Source organism: Triplophysa dalaica, chromosome 17 (assembly GCF_015846415.1).
Source record: "Triplophysa dalaica isolate WHDGS20190420 chromosome 17, ASM1584641v1, whole genome shotgun sequence".
NCBI lineage: Eukaryota > Metazoa > Chordata > Actinopteri > Cypriniformes > Nemacheilidae > Triplophysa > Triplophysa dalaica.
In genome coordinates, this window is record NC_079558.1 from 5,019,158 (window position 1) to 5,039,830 (window position 20,673).

Here is a 20,673-nt window from a genome sequence, read left to right on the forward strand (position 1 = left end):
GAAGGAAATCATTCACCCGTGAAAATTCTGGCCCCCATTTACTTCCATTGTGTGGACACAAAATCACATTTCTCAAAATAACACAGAAGAAAGAATCGTATACAATTTTAAATGACATGACGGTGAATAAATGACGAAGTGTTTATTTTTTGTCGAACTATTACTTTAATAAACATACAAATCACGGATACATAGATACACTGCAGCTCAGCTGAACATCTCTATCTGATGAAGTATACTATCCATGCACCTGTCTTTTATGTGCTCTTCTCTTTCTGACTGGCGGGGATTCTTCCCCGAAACCAAACTATCCCTGACCTCAACCCTGCTGGGCTAAAACAAGGAATTCCACACGTGTTTGGCTGCAGGAGTAATGCTTTTAAAAGGGCGTGGAGCTACTATGAGGTTTCCCAAATCAGCCGTTTCATATCATTACTAAATTCCCCCTGTTTCCCACAAAAGTGGTGACAGCCCTCGAGCAAACCCATGCACTGAGGACCTCTCTTGTACATCCTCTTACACACATACGCAAGATGGATGTGAGCAGTAGCTTGTGAACCACGAAGATAAATGCTGATGAAAGGTTAGAGTCACACCACTGGGAGAATCGCCTTTCGGCTGCATTGTTAAACTAAGTGGTTTGATTGAAACCTCCTGCTCGGCTCGATGTTCTTGCACTGTTGGGGTGAACAGACAGGCTGAACGATAGGAAGGCATGTACATAAACAAGCGGACGTCAAGGACACAGGAAGTTGAACAGTAAAACTTGCCAGAGGCTTTGCTGAATTAAGTGATGCAAAGAAAGAGTAAAATACACACTTAGGAGTTATGTGATCTAGACTGAAAAGGAAGCACGAAAACAAGGGTTTTGGTGGGAAAGTGAAAACAAGCCCGGGAAGAGGTTGACCCCAAATCACACGTATAACCCCCACATTTCCCTACTGACATAAAATCTGTGAAACAAAAAGAAAGCTGCTAGGAACAGCAGATCTAGAGACCTCAGGCATCTGACAATGATTAAACACAAAGTAAAGGCATTTTAGGGCAGCCTCCTCCCTCTCATGCTCAGTTTCGCTCCCTCGCTGGCCGAGGACAGAGGTCTGTGAGTCAGAGCACGTCACAGTATCTCCATGACAATCTCAGGAACTGTGTATGCAAGATGAAGTACATGTAAAAATCATCAAGCAAGCAAGGCAGTATAGTGGTAGTGCTAGATACATGTTGCTGTAGAACATCACCACACCCTTGCTTTCAAACTCCACTTTTCTCTCTCTAAAAAAATAGAAAGAAAATTATGCTACTCTAGTCTACTGTATATAGGACGTATTTCAAAAGGGTTGTGACTAATTCTAATATCTGATCAAAGTTTGGAAATCACCTCAGCCTTGTTATCACACTATAATATGAAATCTTCTGCTTAAAGTTTTAATTCTGTACTCAGTAAGTCACGCTCGAGTTGTTCCAAATCTGCATTTCTTTGTTCTGATATATATTGGAGAGAATGTTTGTAACCAAATATTGACTACCATTGTAGGACAGTTTGTTTTATTATCTTCTTTGTTCTGTTGAACAAAAAAGAAGATATTTTGAAGAATGTAGGAAAGCAAACAGTTCTGGGGCACTATTGACTACCATTGTCATTTTTCCTACTATGATAGTCAATGGTGGCCCAGTATTGTTTGGTTACAAGCATTCTTCTAAATATCTTACTCTGTGTTCAACAGAACAAAGAAAGTGATACAGATTTGGAACAACTGGAGGGCGAGTAAATGATGACAGAATATTTATTTTTGGGTGAACTGTCCCTTTAAAATGAAATAATGTTAATCCAGTCTACTTAGCAAATCCATTCCCGGTCAAAAGTTTAAGAACACTTTAGAAAAAACAGTGGGCTCAAAATTGGGCAATAACACATAGGGAACTAGTAAGAGATAATGTACAGGCAGCTGGTTGTTATCGCAGAAATAAGCCCGGACAGTTTGATCAGTTGTGTCACACTGAAGGGGTTTTTATTACACGCCTACTTGCACATGAGAAAAAACTGGACATGAAATGTGAATTTGAAATATTTTAATAGCTAATTTTTACTGAATGCAGACCTTCTGCGAGAACAGTTTACTTTCGGTTTTAGGGTAAGAAACAACGTCCATGTCACGAATGTCATGAACAGGCAATTTGGTTTAATCATTTGTAAATATAATGTCATACACAGTATGTTATTAAAAGACATATTTATATTTAATTTGTCCAAAAAACTGTCAAAATGATTTTCTGCATCCTGGTTACCGAGTGTTATTAGTTTTGAGAGGTTGTTATCTTGAACCTGCAAATGTCGAGACTGGCCAATCAGAATCAAGCATTCCAATGAGCCGTGTAATAATTAGAGTTTTGTGGTAACAAAAACTTGTTATATTTAAGAATCTTCAGTGTAGTCACCTTTTGCCTAGAATTTGCAGACATGTTCTGTTGGCATTTTATCAAGCAGCTTCTTGGGGTTTCACCCTGGGATGCTTTTAAAACAATATTTAAGTATTTCCCATATATTCTGTGCTCTTATTGACTGCTATTTTTCATTATTTATTCAAATTCTTCCATTATAAAGACATTTGTGTTAAATAAAAAAATTGTTTGTAATGAGAAACAGTTTATATTTCAACAATTTATTCTGTCTCTGACATTTAAGCATACATCCTCATCTCCAAACCTTTTTAAGATATGCGAAACATTTCACTCAAGTGTTTTTAAAACTCAAGTGTACTGTATATCAAGAGTATGAGTAAGGTCCAAATAACGATGAAGCACCAGGCTTTGCGAAAAAAGAAAAAATGCAAGTGGGCAAGAGTCCAAATGAACACCCAGAACATGGAAAATCCCTCGTTCTAGAGCCAAAAATCCACTGTGGAAAAAATGTAACCCACCCGAGCCAAAGCGCTGCTGAGGTAGAGAGGGTACTGAAGACAAATAATCTTTATAGTCTCATTAAAACCAAGACAGACGTTCTGAACTACTGTCATCGCCATTTGACGAGTCAATGAAAGCACTTAAAACAGAACACTTAAAACAATTAAAAACAAATTAAATGTTGGATCAAAAAGAGAGAAATCCAGCCGTTGAGTTAAGTGAACCCATACAATATTTGACACAACAGTAGATTAAAACAACACAACATTTTAAGTCCGGCATAGGTTCATTTACAACCCAACAGTTCATTTTGATTCATTCTGCACTACAATGATCATTTGCAATTTACTTAAACACTGACTGTTATGATTGTGACATACAAGACCCTCATTTCCCACCACTATTTCATATCCATGACCACCCTATGCTATCTTTAGCATGCTGCTATTTTCAGCGCTCCCGAAACTGTGACGCGACTGCACTGCTTGCACCATTTACAGGTCAAACCTAAACAGAAACACTGGACAATCTGAACGCCGTCTATCCTTATGATTTGGAGACAAGCATTTTGCACAAACAAAGGCAGGACAGAGGTGTTATGGGGCCGAGCAGAGACAACGTGACCCACTTTGTGGATTCTCCAGAAGACGGTGAAGAGTCTGGAGTTCTGAGAGTGCGGGTAGAAGAGACTGTTTTCACCGTAGACAGGGCCGTCCTGTGGCAGAATTGCGAGTATTTTCGCGCTCTCTTCCGCTCTGGGATGAGGGACAGCTGGCAGAATGAGTTCCACATACGAGGAGGTCTAAAAGCGAGGGGTTTTCTCATGGCTATGGCTATTTCTAGAGGTGAGCGTCCTGCTATCCAGGATCCGGATGAGATTGTGGAAGCCGCCGAGTGTGCGGCCTTCCTTCAAGTGGACGTGTTAGTGCAGCACCTGATAGAAATCATTGACACTGACAATTGCATCTTCTGTATCATACAGCCGGTGTGTACGGCTTGTGGAAGTTGTTTCACAGCGCTGCTGTGTTTATCTGTGATGCATATTCTGACCTGCAGGATGCAGTTGAGGCGCTTCCAGTAGAGATGATTCGCCACGTTGAGTCTCTTTCGCCCGCATCCTTCGTCGCTCTTGGAACTCATTCCCCCTCTATGAGGATGCTTCAGGACTCCTACAGGACTGTTTTTTATCTTGATGAGAAACCGGGGGCTTGGAAGTACCTGACTGATCTACCGATAGATGCCAGCACGTCTATGGCTGGCGTGGCTGTTGTGGACAATCGGTTGTATATAGTCGGAGGCGTTCGTGGAGTTAGCAAAGAGACCGTGGACTGCAGTTTCTGTTACGACACAGAAACAAACACTTGGAGTGAGTTTCATGGTCCTCAGCAGTCCAGGTATAACTTTACCCTGGTGGGCCACAGCGGACACCTGTATGCCATCGGAGGCGAGTACGATAAAAGGATCATGTCCTCAGTAGAAGTCTGTGACGTTTCCACAGGCGCATGGACGTCTTGCAAGCACGCGCCTCGTTCTGTGGCTGCGGCTGCCAGCGCCGTTGCTAGACGTAGAATATTTGTGTGCTTTTGGAAGCCTCCGGACACTACAGATATCTATGAATACACACCGGTTAAAAATGAATGGACGCTGACCACCACTATGGTCAAACCGCAGAGTTACGGTCACTGCATGGCTGCTCACGGTGACAATTTGTACGTCATGAGGAACGGCCCATGTGATGACTTCCTGCGCTGCCTCATGGACTGCTACAATACCACTACAGGCCAATGGACGGCCATGCCAGGACACTATGTGAACAGCAGGGGAGCCCTCTTCACGGCTATTGTGAGGGGGGACTCTGCCTTCACCGTTAACCGCAATTTGACCCTGGAATATCACATTTGCGGTGATCAGTGGAAGCCACGGAGGCAGATGACGGGATTTCCAAAAAGTGGCTCACTTTGGACATGTTTACTCAGACTGCCTAAAAGCAGAGATAGACAGCAGGATGATGCTGAGGAGGTAATGGAGATGGATGCTAATGGCGAAATAGTGGAAGAAATTATAGATGCTAAGCATCCACCTTAGTGCAAAGTAGGGGGGCGGTAGAACAAAATGTTTCACGGTATACGAGTAGTTTCATTTCTCAAGGTATAGTTATATAAAAACCTTAACCATGTCCACACCAGAAATATCGCACTAAAAATCATTGAATGTGCAATTTAAAGGAGAGGAAAATGATTTTTTTATGATGCGTTTGATTATTGTTTAAAGTTTTATTTTTTGCAGTTTTTTGCCTTTATTTAGAATGACAGGAGCAAGGTGGGAGAGAGAAGGGGGGCAGGATCGGGAGATAGTACAGAGGGGCAGAGGACAGGAAGCAAAGTGGGAGAGAAAAGGGGGGCGCTTTATGTTTTTTTGCATACTTTAGTTTCGGAAATACTGTTCATAATGATTTTCACTATAAAGCATGGAAGTTGAATGGAGGGCGAGGGCTTGTTTCTTCATCAAGCACACATGTAAAGTCCTACTCAGCCTTACATGAGTTAGCCACGCCAACTTATTTACATATCGCCGTCTATAGTAAATTGACACAAAAAAGGTGTAAATGTGTCCTATAGTGGGTAAAAAACTAGCATAAAAGAGATTTAGCTTTATTGTTATTTTATATAATAAAAATAATAATATAACATGATATAATATAATAATTTTTTGTTTTCAAAATTTTTGCTCTCACACCATTGGACACAATTACGTTATATCTGTCAACTACCCACAAAATGCCAATAGCAACAGAATATACACTCTACACCATTTCAACCCAACATTGGGTCAAAAAGGGACTAAAAATGAAACCCACAAAACCCAGCATAAGTTAATTTACAAGTATCTTCAAGTGTATCTTCATACCAATAGCCCAATTAAATGCGTTAGATTCTTCAACATTATTTTTGTATGTGTTTAAAAGAAGAAATTCACATGAGTTGATAACAGCGTTTTCATTTTGGGTCAACTATTTCATTAAATTATTAAAGGCGCAAACTCATCTAATGTCCTTGGTAGGAAACGCCACTAGACGTCTCTTTCCTCACCATGGAAATGAGAGGAACACAATAAATAATCAGGTGTGAACACGTCTTGCCTCGTTCTAACACACGCTTGTGCACGCGCACACGTGTTCCTGCTCTAAACCGCGGTTCTCCGGCCTCTATAAACAGCTCCCCGATCGCTTGAGCAGCTGCTGTTAATCAAACCCAGCACCCTGCAGAAGGGTCTGAAGTTCAAAGTCTTCTCACTGGAGAGCTCTAATACCCTCCATCCTGCTGTCTGTCTGACGACTCCCAATGCACCCTGGGATTGATACAGGAGCTGCAAAGCATTTTGACACACTAACACCATATAGCATGACTTCTCTTTCATTTCTACCACTTGATAAGTTATAGAAGTTGCAGTGTGGTTTCCAACGGAAGAATCGGTTATAAACATGCAGGGCTTGTTGTTTGTCTTGTTTGTGGTTCTTGAAGAAGAACAAACATTTTTGAATTGTGAGAAACAGATACAGAACAGATTTGTAGTCAGCGCAAAAGCTAAAGCATAATTCATGATAACAGCTGATAACAGCAGAACCACAATGTGTTGCATAGAAAGAATGATGCATACCTTATTTATTGTCACGAGCAACGTGTTTGTTATGTTTACATCTTTACGATGTAAATGATGTTGATGGTCACTTACTGATCTAGGAGGAGGGGGCTCAGGTGGATTCTTCACAGATATGGGAATGTGTTTGCCCTGCTCTCCATTGGCTTCATCTAGTCTGTGGTCTGCGGGACACAATAAGTTCAACATAAAACAGTGTCTGTTACTAAAAACACTTTTCTTAGTCCGATGCGAACGTAATAATTGCATAAGCTGTGGTAATTTTGCATAGGCTGTGGCGGTCCTGTCGAGCTGATGGCCACATTCAGTTCCATCAGACATTCCTTCAACTTCCTCTCCAAACGGTAACATCTGGGTTGCCGTAGGAACACGAGACGAATACCAAATCCACACAGCGAGAGCAAAGAGTCACTGAGGAGTCAGGACACCATCAAGCGCTGCTTTTCATAAAGATTTCACTGGCTGCGGATCCATAGTTCATGTTGATGACGGATTTATCAGACGCTAATCAAATAAGACTGAAGTGTTCACATATGGGCAGGAAGTGATGAAAACGGTTTAGGAGTGAAAAGTCCCTTTTCATGGTCGTGCACTTCAAAGGTTGATTCTCCTGATTATCCTTTTCTTCATAACCTTTTGTTTATCTAAAGAAGAGTCGCAATGCACGGGGATGGAAGTGGTGAATCTGATCACAGAACGCCACGGCGGTTTCGTCATGCATGTGTCTTTAGTTCGCAAAACCGAATGTTAAGTCTAGTTTTATTGTTACTCTCATTCTTCTGTGAAATCTAAACAAAGCAGCTCGGCCTCAGTTGGGGCTCTGGCAGACAGACAGAGAAAGATCGGGAGTTACTGAGAAACAGACAGGAAGTGTGGGGGGTGCAACACTTCAGCCATAACCCATTCACCCCCCTGAACATGACACATATGAATTCTCAGTCAGGCTGTTAAAGAGCACGGTAAACCACAACGATATGTGTGAGATACGGTCAGAGCAGGAGAAGAAGTCTCTTGAAGGTGTTAAGAGATTGCACTCACCTTTGTCTGTTTTGTCTGGGCTTTGACATGTGACTATGACCTTGTTCATGTAAATGTATTCCTCATCTCCTGCTGCAAAAACAATTAAAACACAATTAAAGGCTGGAGTGGAAATCTAAACTTTGTTTATGTAACAACCTCACATAAAAAAAGATATCCTTACACATAGAAAATGAAAATTAAGAGGTTGGTCTCTAGGCTGTTAGACTTGGTATGTTCATTGTTATTGTTATGGACTCCGTGGTGGGTTAAATGGAAAAGGGGGGGGAGAAATTAAGATTTGCAATCATATGTCGTTTTGTCCCGGTATTCCATGCAATAACATTTATTCAAGTGTCCAAATGCGTTTTGCGTCCAATGCATTGCATTTTAAAGGATTAAATCGGAATTTGTAAGAATTTCTTTCAAGGCTTTTCCTCCTAATCTTGTGTAGATTTTACAGAACATGCATTTGATTTGTTATAATGAGGAACAAAGAGAGTTTTGTGCTACACTTTTCTTCCTCAGAAAAAGGGGTCCTTTGAGAGTCCCTTCTTTTGTACACATCAAAGAGAGGCAGACGCAGAGAGGTCATATTCTATCATAATAAAACTGCTGATTTAGTCCTGGCCCGCTTAAGACTCTTTTATAGCATTTGGCAACAGAAAACATTTTAGTCCTGCAATGTTTTGGATTTTCACAATTCGGATTACATACAGAACTACTTTCAATTAGATTACATGGCAAACAGGTGGTAAACGTCAGTTAGCGAAGCTATCCAAATGTCAAAATGTCATTCCATTTTCATGGGTTTGAGAAGGGGAACAACACACTGCAATGAAGCCACGAGAGTACAGTGAAAACAGATTGGGATTTTGAGGATGGAAATGAAAGTTATTTATAAGCTGCTACTCAAAGGAAGTGAGCGTCCCAAGAGAATAAAAACAGCTCTGGAAAATGATACAGTTTGAAGCCAGGGGAGGAAGTGCACAAGCTCAACACCAGAACATGAAAAACCTACAGCCATGCTTGTGAAGACAGAGTCAAATGCGTTAACCAAAATAACGGGCTTTTTAATAAACCAGAACACAGATTTTAAAACAGCACAGAATTAAACACACAGATCGTATATAGACAATTGTGCTTTAAAGTCCTCTTAATGCAAACCCAAACTTGGATTAAAGGAATAGTACACCCCAAAATGAAAATTCTCTCATCATTTACTCACCCTCAGGTTGTTCCAAACCCGTAAAAAAAATTTGTTCTGCTTAACACAAAGAAAGATTTTTGTAAGATATTTGGAAGAATGTCATCCACTACTGGAGTCAATGGGGGATGAGATCTGTTTGGTTACTGACATTCTCAAATAGCTCTCCCTGTGTTCATCGGAACAAAGAAATGTATACAGGTTTGCAACAATCTGAAGGCGAGTAGATGTTGACAGAATTGTCATTTTCATCCTTTTAATCACATGAGCATCATTATTAAACATATTTGAAATGTGCTTGCTTTAAGGGCAGAGTTCCTAATAAAAGATGTCATGTAACTGTGTGTAAAGTTCACATGACGAGTGTTTATGCACTTGTGTTTTTCATTGTACGTACCGGAGGAGGACTTGTAAGATTGCAGCAGCTCTGTCAGAAGGCCCTTTTGTACTGTGGCATTTCCACTCAGCTTCTCTCCGTCCAGAATCTTTAGAAACCTCTGAAGCTGCTCCAACAGCTGCTCCAGCACTGCTCAAACACACACACACAAACAAAGTTACTGCTAAGAAGAATCATGTGCATTTGGTTTCCCACACTAGTATGTTTTGACAATGTTTGAGTCCAAAAATGATCTAAATGAAAACTGTAAGCGGCATACTGTACTATTGCTATGGTTACTGTACCTCCTTAGGTCAACATGTTCATGAGAAAACACAGTTTCTGACCAACCTGTAAATGATCTATTGTGGTTCACTTTAACTTCCTATATATTTGAAAGAATGCTTGTAACCAAACAGTTCCTGATCACCATAGTAGGAAAAATGGCTTCATAAATTTCTTTGTTCTGTTGAACACAAATTCCCCAAAATATTATATATTTAGTATATATATAAACATGACGAAAAACCAAACAAGCAGAATGTTTTCTCTCCATTTTAGATTTCTAACACACACTTACAGTGTTCAGTGTGTCTCGCGGCTGTCAGAGCAGAAAAAAACCTGCTTCTCTTTATATGTTTATTTGTCCCGGTCGCGATCATTTTAAATTGTGTGCACTTATTTCTTCCATTTGAAAGATCAACCAAACGTATCTTAATACCAAGTATAAACAGAGTCCAACCCATGGACACATTTAAGCAGGAAAGTTAAGGTGCACGTTTTAGACAGAAGTTTCGTCTTTTAACAAGGCATGGCTGCAGAAGGTGAGTTCCTCCATCTCACAGGAAGCCTCAGAGGAGCTCTGCAAAAACAGCATTGATAATGTCAGAGTTGATCTAGCTATACAATGCGGACAACTGTAATAATTTATCCACCAGGCTCGTCACCAGGTTTTGTTAATCGTGCACAGAATGAAAGTAACTTTTTGGAACTCTATTGTTAGCGAGCCTTCAACCACATTGTTTAGACTACATCTATATTGTTAGCGAGCCTTCAACCACAAACATGTATAATAAATGAAGGTTCGCTAACAATAGAGTTCCAAAAAGTGAAATTGATTCTCGTGAAGCATCATATTTAATCAATGAAATATACAAGGCTAATAACTTAATAATTTAAATCTTGCCGTTTTCTTGTGAGTTTATCAGGTATTTAAGGGGTAATTTGTCGCGGCTAAAACGAATATAATTTTTTGCTTAAGATGTAATACAATGTGTATACACGATTTGAGGTTAAAAAATGCTGTATTTTCCACATACCGTGCATGTTTGTATCTACTCTTTGCTCCGCCTCTCTGAAACGCGCTGATATTTTACAAAGCTCATCGCTCTGAAAAGCGAGGTGTGCTTTGATTGGCCAGTTCACTCGTGCGTGATTGGTCGAATACGGCATATGGCCTCTTCAATTTTTGTAACATCAGGTTCTAAAGCAATTGTACTGACAGGTACGCCCACCGTACTTACGTATACATTAGGGCGGTCTTAGTGAAATCATGTTACGAACTGACAGATTCGCCGGGGTGTGATTACACGAGGCGGTCCAGGCAGGTCTGGGTGACCATTCGCTTCTAGAACAAAATACATCTTTTGTTCCGACACTTAAATTTTTGCAATTTTATGTGTCTTATACATGGAAGGGCAACTTATAACACACCAAAGACAAACAAAAACACATATTTCCGTTGAATAACCCCTTTTAAACAGTTCGCAGGCAGAAGGGGATGTCACAGTGTTATGCCGCATGAGGCAGCATCGCCCGTTCCACTACAATGTTTAAAGCTGCTCACAGATGCACCTGCCTGTTAATCGGCCTAATTTTAAAAAATTCATTTTTGAGAGAACTGTCCCTTTAAAACCCATATTTTAAAGCTTTATTTTAACATGTGCAATAAACAAAATAAGCACTTTTCAATTGTAAGGGAAGTATTCATGCACTTGATATGCTCAGTGTAATCAGTCCGTAAGTACTTGATGAAATACCTGATAAAACAATGTGCTTGTTCATCTCAAATGTTGTTTTCTTATCTCATTTTCAATTACACATGTGTTTTAATTCAAACACATTTTAATTATTTCAACACAGTAAGGCAGAGGCTTCACACCAAAACACATGATGCGAAATTCCCTCTTAGCTTGTTGTTAAACGCTATTTTTGTGAACATCCATACTTCTATATCTGTCGTGGCGTGTCTGTTTAAAGCTATAGTTGTGAATGAATACGCATTGTCACACTACACATGAACGTGAACCACACACCCTCCGGGGTCAGCAGCTAATTGGCCCAGACTTGACTACAAGGGCCTGACTTTGTTCTTACCATTTCATGAATAAAGCAGCATCACAACAGAGCTCATTGCACAAGCATTCAAAACAGAAACGAAACAAAAGATCCTTATTATGTGAACTCCACACAGCGCAATAAAGCTTGTGCATGTAAGCTAATCCAGTCAAAACAACTTCCTACAGCCACAGTTTAAATCTCTAATTTCAGAAATGTGCTATTTGTGTTCGTTTCGGCAAATTAATGACATATGAGTGAGTGCTGGTGGTTGGGTTCACTCTCCTACTATATAAATATTTGTGCAAAACAAGGACCATAAGCTTTATGGAAGTTACGATCAGAAGATTCTTGTAATGTTTAACATTTCAAAATGATGTCAAGTTAAAGCATGGATGCAAAGGTACAGGGTATTAATAAACCAAATATTAATCTTCTCTCTGCGATAACTGTGAAACTATGATGTGCTTCGAGACATGTCAAAGTGAAGGCATGCAAGACAATAGGAAGGCATAACTTAGGGAGTCAGTCTCTGTTGTAGAGATTCTTGGCCGCCTCCACAGGCAGATAACATCTATGTATTCACTTCATGCACAAAAAGCTCCTGGGATTCACTCCTTATCCTGAAAAAGTTGCCAAACTAACAAACAAACAGGCCAACTTGTTCCATTTCACTGATAGAATCATTCAATGGCATTTACAGCATAAAGGAGTCATTTTGTTTATGTTGCACTAGTAGATTTGACACACAGTCATATTGGACTCGTACTGACACCTAGCAAATTCAATATACTATATCGCTGTTGTCCTTCCGAAACATTGTATCTCAATATTTTGTGTTTACATTTTTTTACCATAAATCATTATTATTAGTCACCATTTATGTTTGTCACTGGGATTTGTAAATATCTAACCAATAAAAAGTATACAAATGCCAGTCAACTTTGACAACGCAGTATTTGATAATATAAAAAGGAAAGTGTTTCTCCCATTTCCTGAAAAACTGTTTGTTTGGTCATCCGTGATTAAGCAAGGACAGGGATGAAATGTTTGCGGCAAACATGTAAAGCCCACAAGGGAAAATTACTGAGTGCACATTTACATCTGGGGGCTTTAGTGCAAACATATTTTTTTCAGGAATCAACAGCTTGTTTCTTTCCCACAAAAAAAGTGTCTTTTTCAATATGTTTTTAATGTAAGGGTATTCACATATGCCATGTTTGGTTCGATTAAAATTAATTCTGGTGCGATTAGTCTGTTAGTGGGATTTATTTGTGTAAGTATGAATGCTGCCACCTGAACCCTGGTGCGTAGCAAACAAGTGGACCGAGACCGCTGAAAAGATGGGTTTCAGTTATTTTCAAACGAACTCTGCCACGGTTCGATTGAAATATGAACGCAACATGGACCAAAGGCATCGAACTGAAACAAAAACAGGAAGTGACTACAATATAGGGGCCGAAAATCAAGTGATTTGGTACTTGAAAAGGTGTGTTTATAGATCTGTGCTTTTGCATGTTATGGAGGAATTCCTGGCGCCGTTTTGACTGCTTTGAACACTTCACGAGGTCTTAGCCAGTAACCGGCTTGATTAAAATACCCTCATATGTGAAGGCATACACTGAGCATGTTAACCCAGAGCAGAGTATTGTTCTTAATGTCCTGTAAGTTCTGTTTTAAAATATAAATCATAAAAGCAGTCCAATCACTTTGCCACATTACACGTAAGCTGTTAGGTTCGATATCTTTAGGTTTGCTGTTAGAATGCCGGTCTGAGCGCTAAGCGGACCAGGACTATAAATATGAACGCACCCTTTATGTATATATAAAAAGAATTAAAAATTGTAGTAGTTATTTTCAGAAGCTCACAGCAGTTTTTTCTATGGTGTTTTATGTGCATGTTATTTTATTTGACATTTGTTTTGGTTTCTTACACTTTAAGAGATGCCTGTGTCAAAAATCAAATACTACAAATATATTTATATATTTTATTTTCTATATACTGTATTACAGTTGACATATGGCATTTTAGTTAAAAAAAATGCATTTGCTTAGCTCACCAATAAACCCTATACATGTGTCCTATGGTGTGACAACAATGAAGATTAATCCATCATATGTTTTTTGTATTATACATATATATATATATATATATATATATATATATTAGATTATTAGATAAGACATAAATAAATAAATACAAATATTTGATTTTATTATATATAAATAATATTCAACAATTATTATTAACTGTTTGTTTTCTAAATCGCTGCTTTCACACCATAGGACATACATACTGTATTTTACCTGAAATTATTTCTGCACGTCATTTATGTTTCTTTCATCCTGTTTTCTCTATTCAAACATTTTCTCTGCCGTGTGTTTTTAGAAATTGACTTCGATGCCCTTCTCTGGAGAGACCCTGGGAATATAAAGTCAGCTGACTCCAGCCTGAAGAGGCCTGAGTTTTCATTGGTTACAGTTGGCCCCGAGCCCATTCATCGCATGAGAACTGCTATGTTACATTCCTGTAAAGACTATAACAGCTCACAATACTTCACCATAATAAAACCTGGGTTTGTCAGTGACTCGTGGACTGCACACTTTTGTCAATTGGAAGCTTAAAATACTACATTAGAGAATTAAAGAATAAGGATGGAGAAAGAATGCTCATAAACCTGGCTTGTCAAAATTGCAGGGTAATTCTTACTAACCACCCACTTCCTTCTTCCAGTGCAAACGTTTGAATATAAAGTGTTTGTTACGTTTTATAACCCCTCCTCTATTTTGGGACTTTTGGTTCGCAGAGGCACAAAGAAATTCTTTGGCTGATACCTTTAGCTGATGTGGAAGTGAGGTGTTTGATGGAATGAGGAACATCTCAATAAACCCGGTCTCGTATTTTGCACATTGTTGCTGTATTTGTTTGTCTTCCTCTTTAGCATTAACTGAACTGATTTTAGACACATGCGCACTGTAAATTGCAAGGTTTCACTTTTCCAGGAATCAAAGCCGCAAACTGTTTACTGTATCAGAGCAGAGATAATAAACATGAGCTTAAATCGGACTGGTCTGACTGGATTTCTTTTGGATGCTTTGGTGTCTTTTACGGTTTTATTTTAAAGGCAGCTTCTGCTTGACACTTAAAATGCAGTTGTGGCTCATAAAGTCAGCACAGCTCAAAGCAACAAGTCATAGTACATAATTTATTTGATTTTAAAGGCAAACCCTCGATCTCTGAAATGACAGGCTGTCAGGCATGTGGGCAGAGTGGTGGAATGCTTTTTGGTATTTCATAGCATTCTCTTGTCTTCTTTACAGCAAACAAGATGACACTGACTATCCGAAGACCACAGAAAAGCAGTCTGAAACCACTTACCTGTTGTGTAGGGTTGTGCACAACAAGTTGAATAGTTTGTTGTGAGTTTGAGTTGTGTAAAAACCTAGTCTAATAGTTCACCCAAAAATGAAAATTCTGTCATCATTTACTTACCCTCATCTCATTTCAAACTTGTATGACCTTTTTTCTTCTGCAGAACACTAAAGAAGATTTGTAAAACGTTGGTAACCAAACAAATTGGCCCCCATTGACCTTCATTGTTATTTCCCCAAATATCTTTGTTATGGTATATACAGGTTTTGAAAGACAAGCGTGAAAAAACATGAAAGAACCTGTGTAACAAATTAGAAAGCATCTACCAACTTCTGATCAGAACCTAAATAAAATAATAAAATCCTAAAAATGCTTAAAATTGAAGGCCTCCAGTTGTGTTTCTTGATCATTTTACTGACCCCAAAAGATCCACACTGACAAAAATGTGCTCTTTTGTCCCCGTTTTTAATCTGCATATATAAACCCTGAAGTACACTTATCTAAATGACTAAATAATCAGAACTGCCACCACACAAAACCACACAAGCACCACAAGTAATAAGGTTATTATTTCATGGTTTCATCATGTAAACTGTCTAATAGTCTGGCTTCTTTTCTTCTTGACAGCAACACATAATATTTACCAAAACAAGTCTTTATGTACTACACACCCAGCAGACATTATGCAACATAAATGCATCAATTAAATATAACTGCTGTCCTTAAAAGAAGGAACGAAAGAGTTTAAACAAACTGTAAATTAAAACATACTTCATTACGTTTCAGCGTAATGTCTAAAAGCTTGTCACACCCACACTTAAACATACATCTGTTGGCCAACTTGTTAAAATGTAACTACACGTGCCTTAATATACGACATACATCAGTCTTAACCTTGGAATGTTGCATTATGGTCCGTCCCACTGGGTTTGACTTTTTAGTACAGTTTCAGTTTATTTAAGTTGAGCAATCAGGACCTTAGAAAATCAGATTGCACAGAAAAACTGCAATACAAATCCCATTTCCTACAATTACTTCTTATCGAATGGAGGAAAAATGTTTTCTTTTGTCTGGGCCATTTACAATCACAAGTTTGGACAGAGAACTAGTTATGGTTGAGATCTTCTGGCAAGCATGACCAAATAATCCATGATAAAGAGCTATCTGCCAATATACAGCAATATAAATTCATTACAAACGTGACGGTTGTGTTTCAAAACTTTAGAAAGGTTCAAAAGGTTGTATTGAACAGATTAATGCACACAATAAATATACGAAGGCTACTTAAACAAAGTAATTGTGTTATCGTTTAAAACATTTGCAAAGCGAGATCTGTTAACTAAAAAAAACTGTTTTATTTGACCTCTCCTTGTTCCCCTTTCTCTCCACAAACATGACTCTGGTCTGGACTGACGGTTTCTCACACTTCTGCTGTGCTACTTTATGGGACTAGTTTATTTGATATGCAGACATGCAATAGAATTGTGCACACAGGGTCACATAGATGCATCTTCTCTTTGACCAACATTTGCTGCACAGATGATAATAATGAATAACTATTTTGGATAGCCAGTGACAGTTTTGGATCCGGTTCCAGTTCATCTTAAAATGGACTAAGTTGTGTGAATGAGTCACTCAGCACAGCGAGATACAAATCACAAAGCTTCTCTGACACGTACACATCTCTTACAGACATGTGTCTAACCAGGCCCCAGTTTATACACAGCTTTTTTTGCTTTGAATTGTCTTGTGTATTTGGCCTTAATGATGAATTTGGTCTGGCAAATTTTATGGTCATACAGTACATTGTGATACCTAGCCTTGTATAGTATCTATCTTAAGATATGTTTATGATGCAATGACAAACTTACTCTGTTGTAGACCATTTGGGATTAAGATGTCTGAACTGCATTGCAACAACACTCCATGATGGAACAAATTTGAGAACTATGTTTTATAGAAAGTACCAAACCATGTCAAACTGTCACACCCCTGTACTGCATATATGTAAATGTCAAAGCATAATAATTGCACTTTTATTTTTAAAAGCCTTCAAAATAAGTATATTTACTTGCAGGTACAAAGTCTACATGTCCACTTAATGGCCCAAACAGGTGACACACTGACTGCTCACATCCTGACTTAACTCTTTTATCTATTGTCTCACCTCTGTTTTAATCAACCGTGCAGCTTCTGACCTCAACTGTTCCTTAGAGAATTAATAGGACATGGTAAAGGAGATTAAAAAGGGCTGCTTATTCTTAACATTTTTGCCACTAAAATGCTGTTCCAAACCACAACGTGACACTAACTTTGATATGGATGTTCAACTCAAGCCCTAAGTAAAAAAACAAGAGTCCAGAAACAGTGGCGTCTCTTTAGATCTCTAAAGAGATTAGCTCTTCTCACAAATGTAAATTATATATAACGCTGGCGAAATGTGCACGACACAATTTTAAGAATCCGGTTGTGCCACTCAACAGTCAAAACATGAACGGCAAATCAAAACAGTCACAACAAATGGGTCATTCTTCCTGCTTCTGAACTCCCAAATCATGAAGCTATGACCAAGACAGGATCTGAAAGAGCCGTGACATCACGCTGACAGTAATTGACAGTAACAACCAACACGAGTACATAGTCTGGTTAGTCATAGTCATAGCTAAAGACGCCAGGTTGTAATCTTAACCGTGGAAAAATCAGTACTGACACTCCTAAGAGATAAGCACAGAGTTATCAAGCCATCGCAAACTCACAACCTCCACGCCTGAATGAACCACTGGTAAACACAGTCGTGCCGATAACATTATTGAGCAGATTATCCATCGCTCTCTGCCAGCTTTACACGTTGCTCTGATCAGGATAAGAGCCAAAGTGGCCGAATTACTAGTGGGAGCAGTTGAGCCCTAAAGGGAAGACTATATGATCTTTTCTCTGTAAACCTGCTCCAGGGAAAGTGCTGATTCCTGGCTCCGCTGTGCTGTGCGGATACTAATAAGCGCGCTGCCTCCCTGTTGCTTCTCTTTAGAAGCGAGTGTAACTAGGGCATGAACTCAGAAACCGAGGCGCAAAAAAAGTGCTGAGCTCTCATTCTCAAACAGCTTTGGAGCTGCCTCCAGCATCCAGCCGGCACAAGATGCACGAGACGTCCCTCTGTCTCCAGCAACATTCTGGAAAGCTGACACGGTTCAAACGCCGGCCCAGGCAGAGGGGCCCATGGGTGGGTCAGGAAACACGCTCGTATCATACTGAACCTCAGGGGTGAGATCTGGTTCCACAGGCAACCTTTGAAGAGACAAACTGGGGCGGTAGAGAAGGAAACTGGTGGGACGAGTATGTCAAGGATTTAAATACCCTTCTTGGCCAATGCCAAACATCACTGTACCAGATTCAGATGCTTGATGCCTTGACCTACTTTTGCACTGTTTCAGGTACCACTAGAATTTGTGAGTTTTCCTTTTTTCTTTTCTAATTAACACCCTTCCATTCCATCTCATCGTAAAGTATAATTACTGCTATTAAAAGGGAACGAGAGTTTGAACTGAGCCCTGGCTCAAATATCAACCAAAGATTCAACACAAAAGGCACATTTTGATGTAAAAGTGAAACTGAATAGGCCAGAATCAACAATGATAGTCCGCAAGGGTGAACTCGGAGGCTCTGTAGTGTGTCAAAAACCCCAATACAAACGGTCTCCAGAATTACAAGAACCTTTCACATTATAACAAGAGTCCTTGAGTCTATTCCCACCACAAGACCATTCAAAGACAACATCATTTTGGGTTGACATGTGCTGCGTTGTTAGATGCAATAATCTGCACGATCACAAACAGGTACAAGATTAAGTCATAGGATTTAACGTGTCAAGTACACCAGTATAATTATACAGGAAGTATATCAATTATATGATCTTATAGAGCTATGCTAGATGCAAACAAAGCAACTTACGACCCTGGAAAATATGGGACAGTATGCCACCCCCTCAGTGTTTTATCATGGGAGGAATTATGCAATACTCCTCAACATGCCTCACCATCCATTTCCCTCCCTATATCTTCCTTCCCTCCTTTTTCTCTTATCTCACAAAAACAAAATTCACAAAGACTCTTCAAGAGGCCCATTGACGTCTAACCACAACAACCACAGCACTGTCACTGTCAACATTTACACTTCCAAGAGTTAGACTTGGCATACCATAAAAATAAAACCAATGTACCTTTGAATTGAACAAAATGAATTGAATGTACAGTGCAATTGTCACCGCACATGCTAAGCTCCCTCAGCTGACAATTGTACAATTTGTAAGAATGCTGAATATTTATTGGATCAAACAGGGGGTATAGGAACCATTCATGTCTAGAATGGTATACAATGCAAATATCAACTAATCTCATCATTACGCCACAGACCACATTATAGTAAAGCGGCAAAACCAGTTATTCAAAAATATGCAGAAATGTCGATGTGAACCTGTTATGCAAATCCCAAGATCCAATGAGTAATAAGTGTTTTGAGTTAAACAGAAACCCGACTTCAAAGTAAAACTACACAACAGGCTCAAGCCTCCAGCAAAGGAAGTGGAATTATGAAGTGAAAACCGTTGTCATTTGTGGTACAGAGATTTTTACTGTCCCAACACTGCTGTTTTTACAGTCTCTATGGACTTTGGTTCATTGCTTCTTTAAGTAAGTTTGACAACACAATGTGGTCAACACTTACCGCCACACATGATGAATGGCCACTGTGATGGTTTTTAAAACATTTCAAACATATCTGTGCAAGTCATTTCCAGAAGGAAGAAAAACATTACGCTGCCGTTCCTCCCATAACGTAGAGCCTTATCAGTTTTGTCATGAATTATTAAAGGTCTGAATTCCTATGCAAATAAAAGCTTAAACCACAGGAATCCAAAGAATTTGGGAAGACCAATTGTTGCTACTGGATAGAATCTCCTGTGAGCGTCTCTAATAAATGTTTGTTTATTTATCTATCCAGAACTCACATTTATACTAAGGAAGGATCTGAAGTTTATACAAAGGACAGAAAATCAGTGCAAGGAAAAGTAAACTTTGACTGAAAACTCATTATCCTCACATCCCTCTGTAGAGAGATTCCCACGATCCGATATCCTATATAGTATGGAAACAGAGAGAACAGTGTACGTCGCAACTGCTTGAGAAGACTTAAGAAGTCTACTTTAATTCATCTAAAACTTGACCCTAAACTTGACGTGACCCTAAACAATGCAAACAAACAATATAGCGATACATGCAGAAAACAGACTCAAGAGGAATAAGTTCACCTAACAATTTCATTTACCTTTGTGCTTCTCCATTCTTCACGCGTGTAACAGTCTTCCCGTGTGCCAGGTCTCTTTATAAGAAGCAGATCGGTCCAGACCAGTTCGCGTCAGCTTTAAAGACAGATTCAGGACAGTCGTGGATCACTAGAATGTTGGTGGTGTGCTGTTATCCTCTCCTCTTCTACAACTCTTTCAGATGCGCCTCGCTCGAACTGTCGCGCGACTGCCGCGCCCCCTCTGGACCGCGTCATTGTCCAGTGCTGGACGTCAAATCACGAGCTCACAGTCACTTTGCAGCACAGTATTTACTTAAATAAGCTGTAATTTAATGCACTTAAATTAAACTTTGACATTTATTAAAATATGTATATAGTTCTATACACTTCCGAGTAATGTATACTTCAAAGTTTAATATATACTTCACATGCACTCTACAAGGAAAGCTAGAACTATTCAAAGTATGTATACTTTCACGTGATGTTTAAACACTTAAGTAGATTCAA

At 39.2% G+C, this 20,673-nt stretch overlaps 2 protein-coding genes across 2 annotated transcripts in view; one reads left to right on the top strand and one right to left on the bottom strand.

The window, feature by feature from the left end:
• The window catches only part of afap1l2 (actin filament associated protein 1-like 2), a 30,073-nt gene extending 9,711 nt beyond the window's left edge, over nt 1-20,362 (bottom strand). The window contains 4 exon segments of the mRNA XM_056771044.1: nt 6,634-6,722; nt 7,597-7,668; nt 9,180-9,308; nt 20,188-20,362. Coding sequence (XP_056627022.1) covers nt 6,634-6,722; nt 7,597-7,668; nt 9,180-9,308; nt 20,188-20,203 — 306 coding nt within the window. The 5' untranslated portion in view covers nt 20,204-20,362.
• On the top strand, nt 3,468-5,476 carry LOC130438842 (kelch repeat and BTB domain-containing protein 13). Its single transcript, XM_056771043.1, is given in 2 exon segments — nt 3,468-3,866; nt 3,869-5,476. Coding segments are annotated over 2 exon segments (1,485 nt in total). The 5' UTR covers nt 3,468-3,499; the 3' UTR covers nt 4,987-5,476.
• Nucleotides 20,363-20,673: the final 311 nt, after the last annotated feature.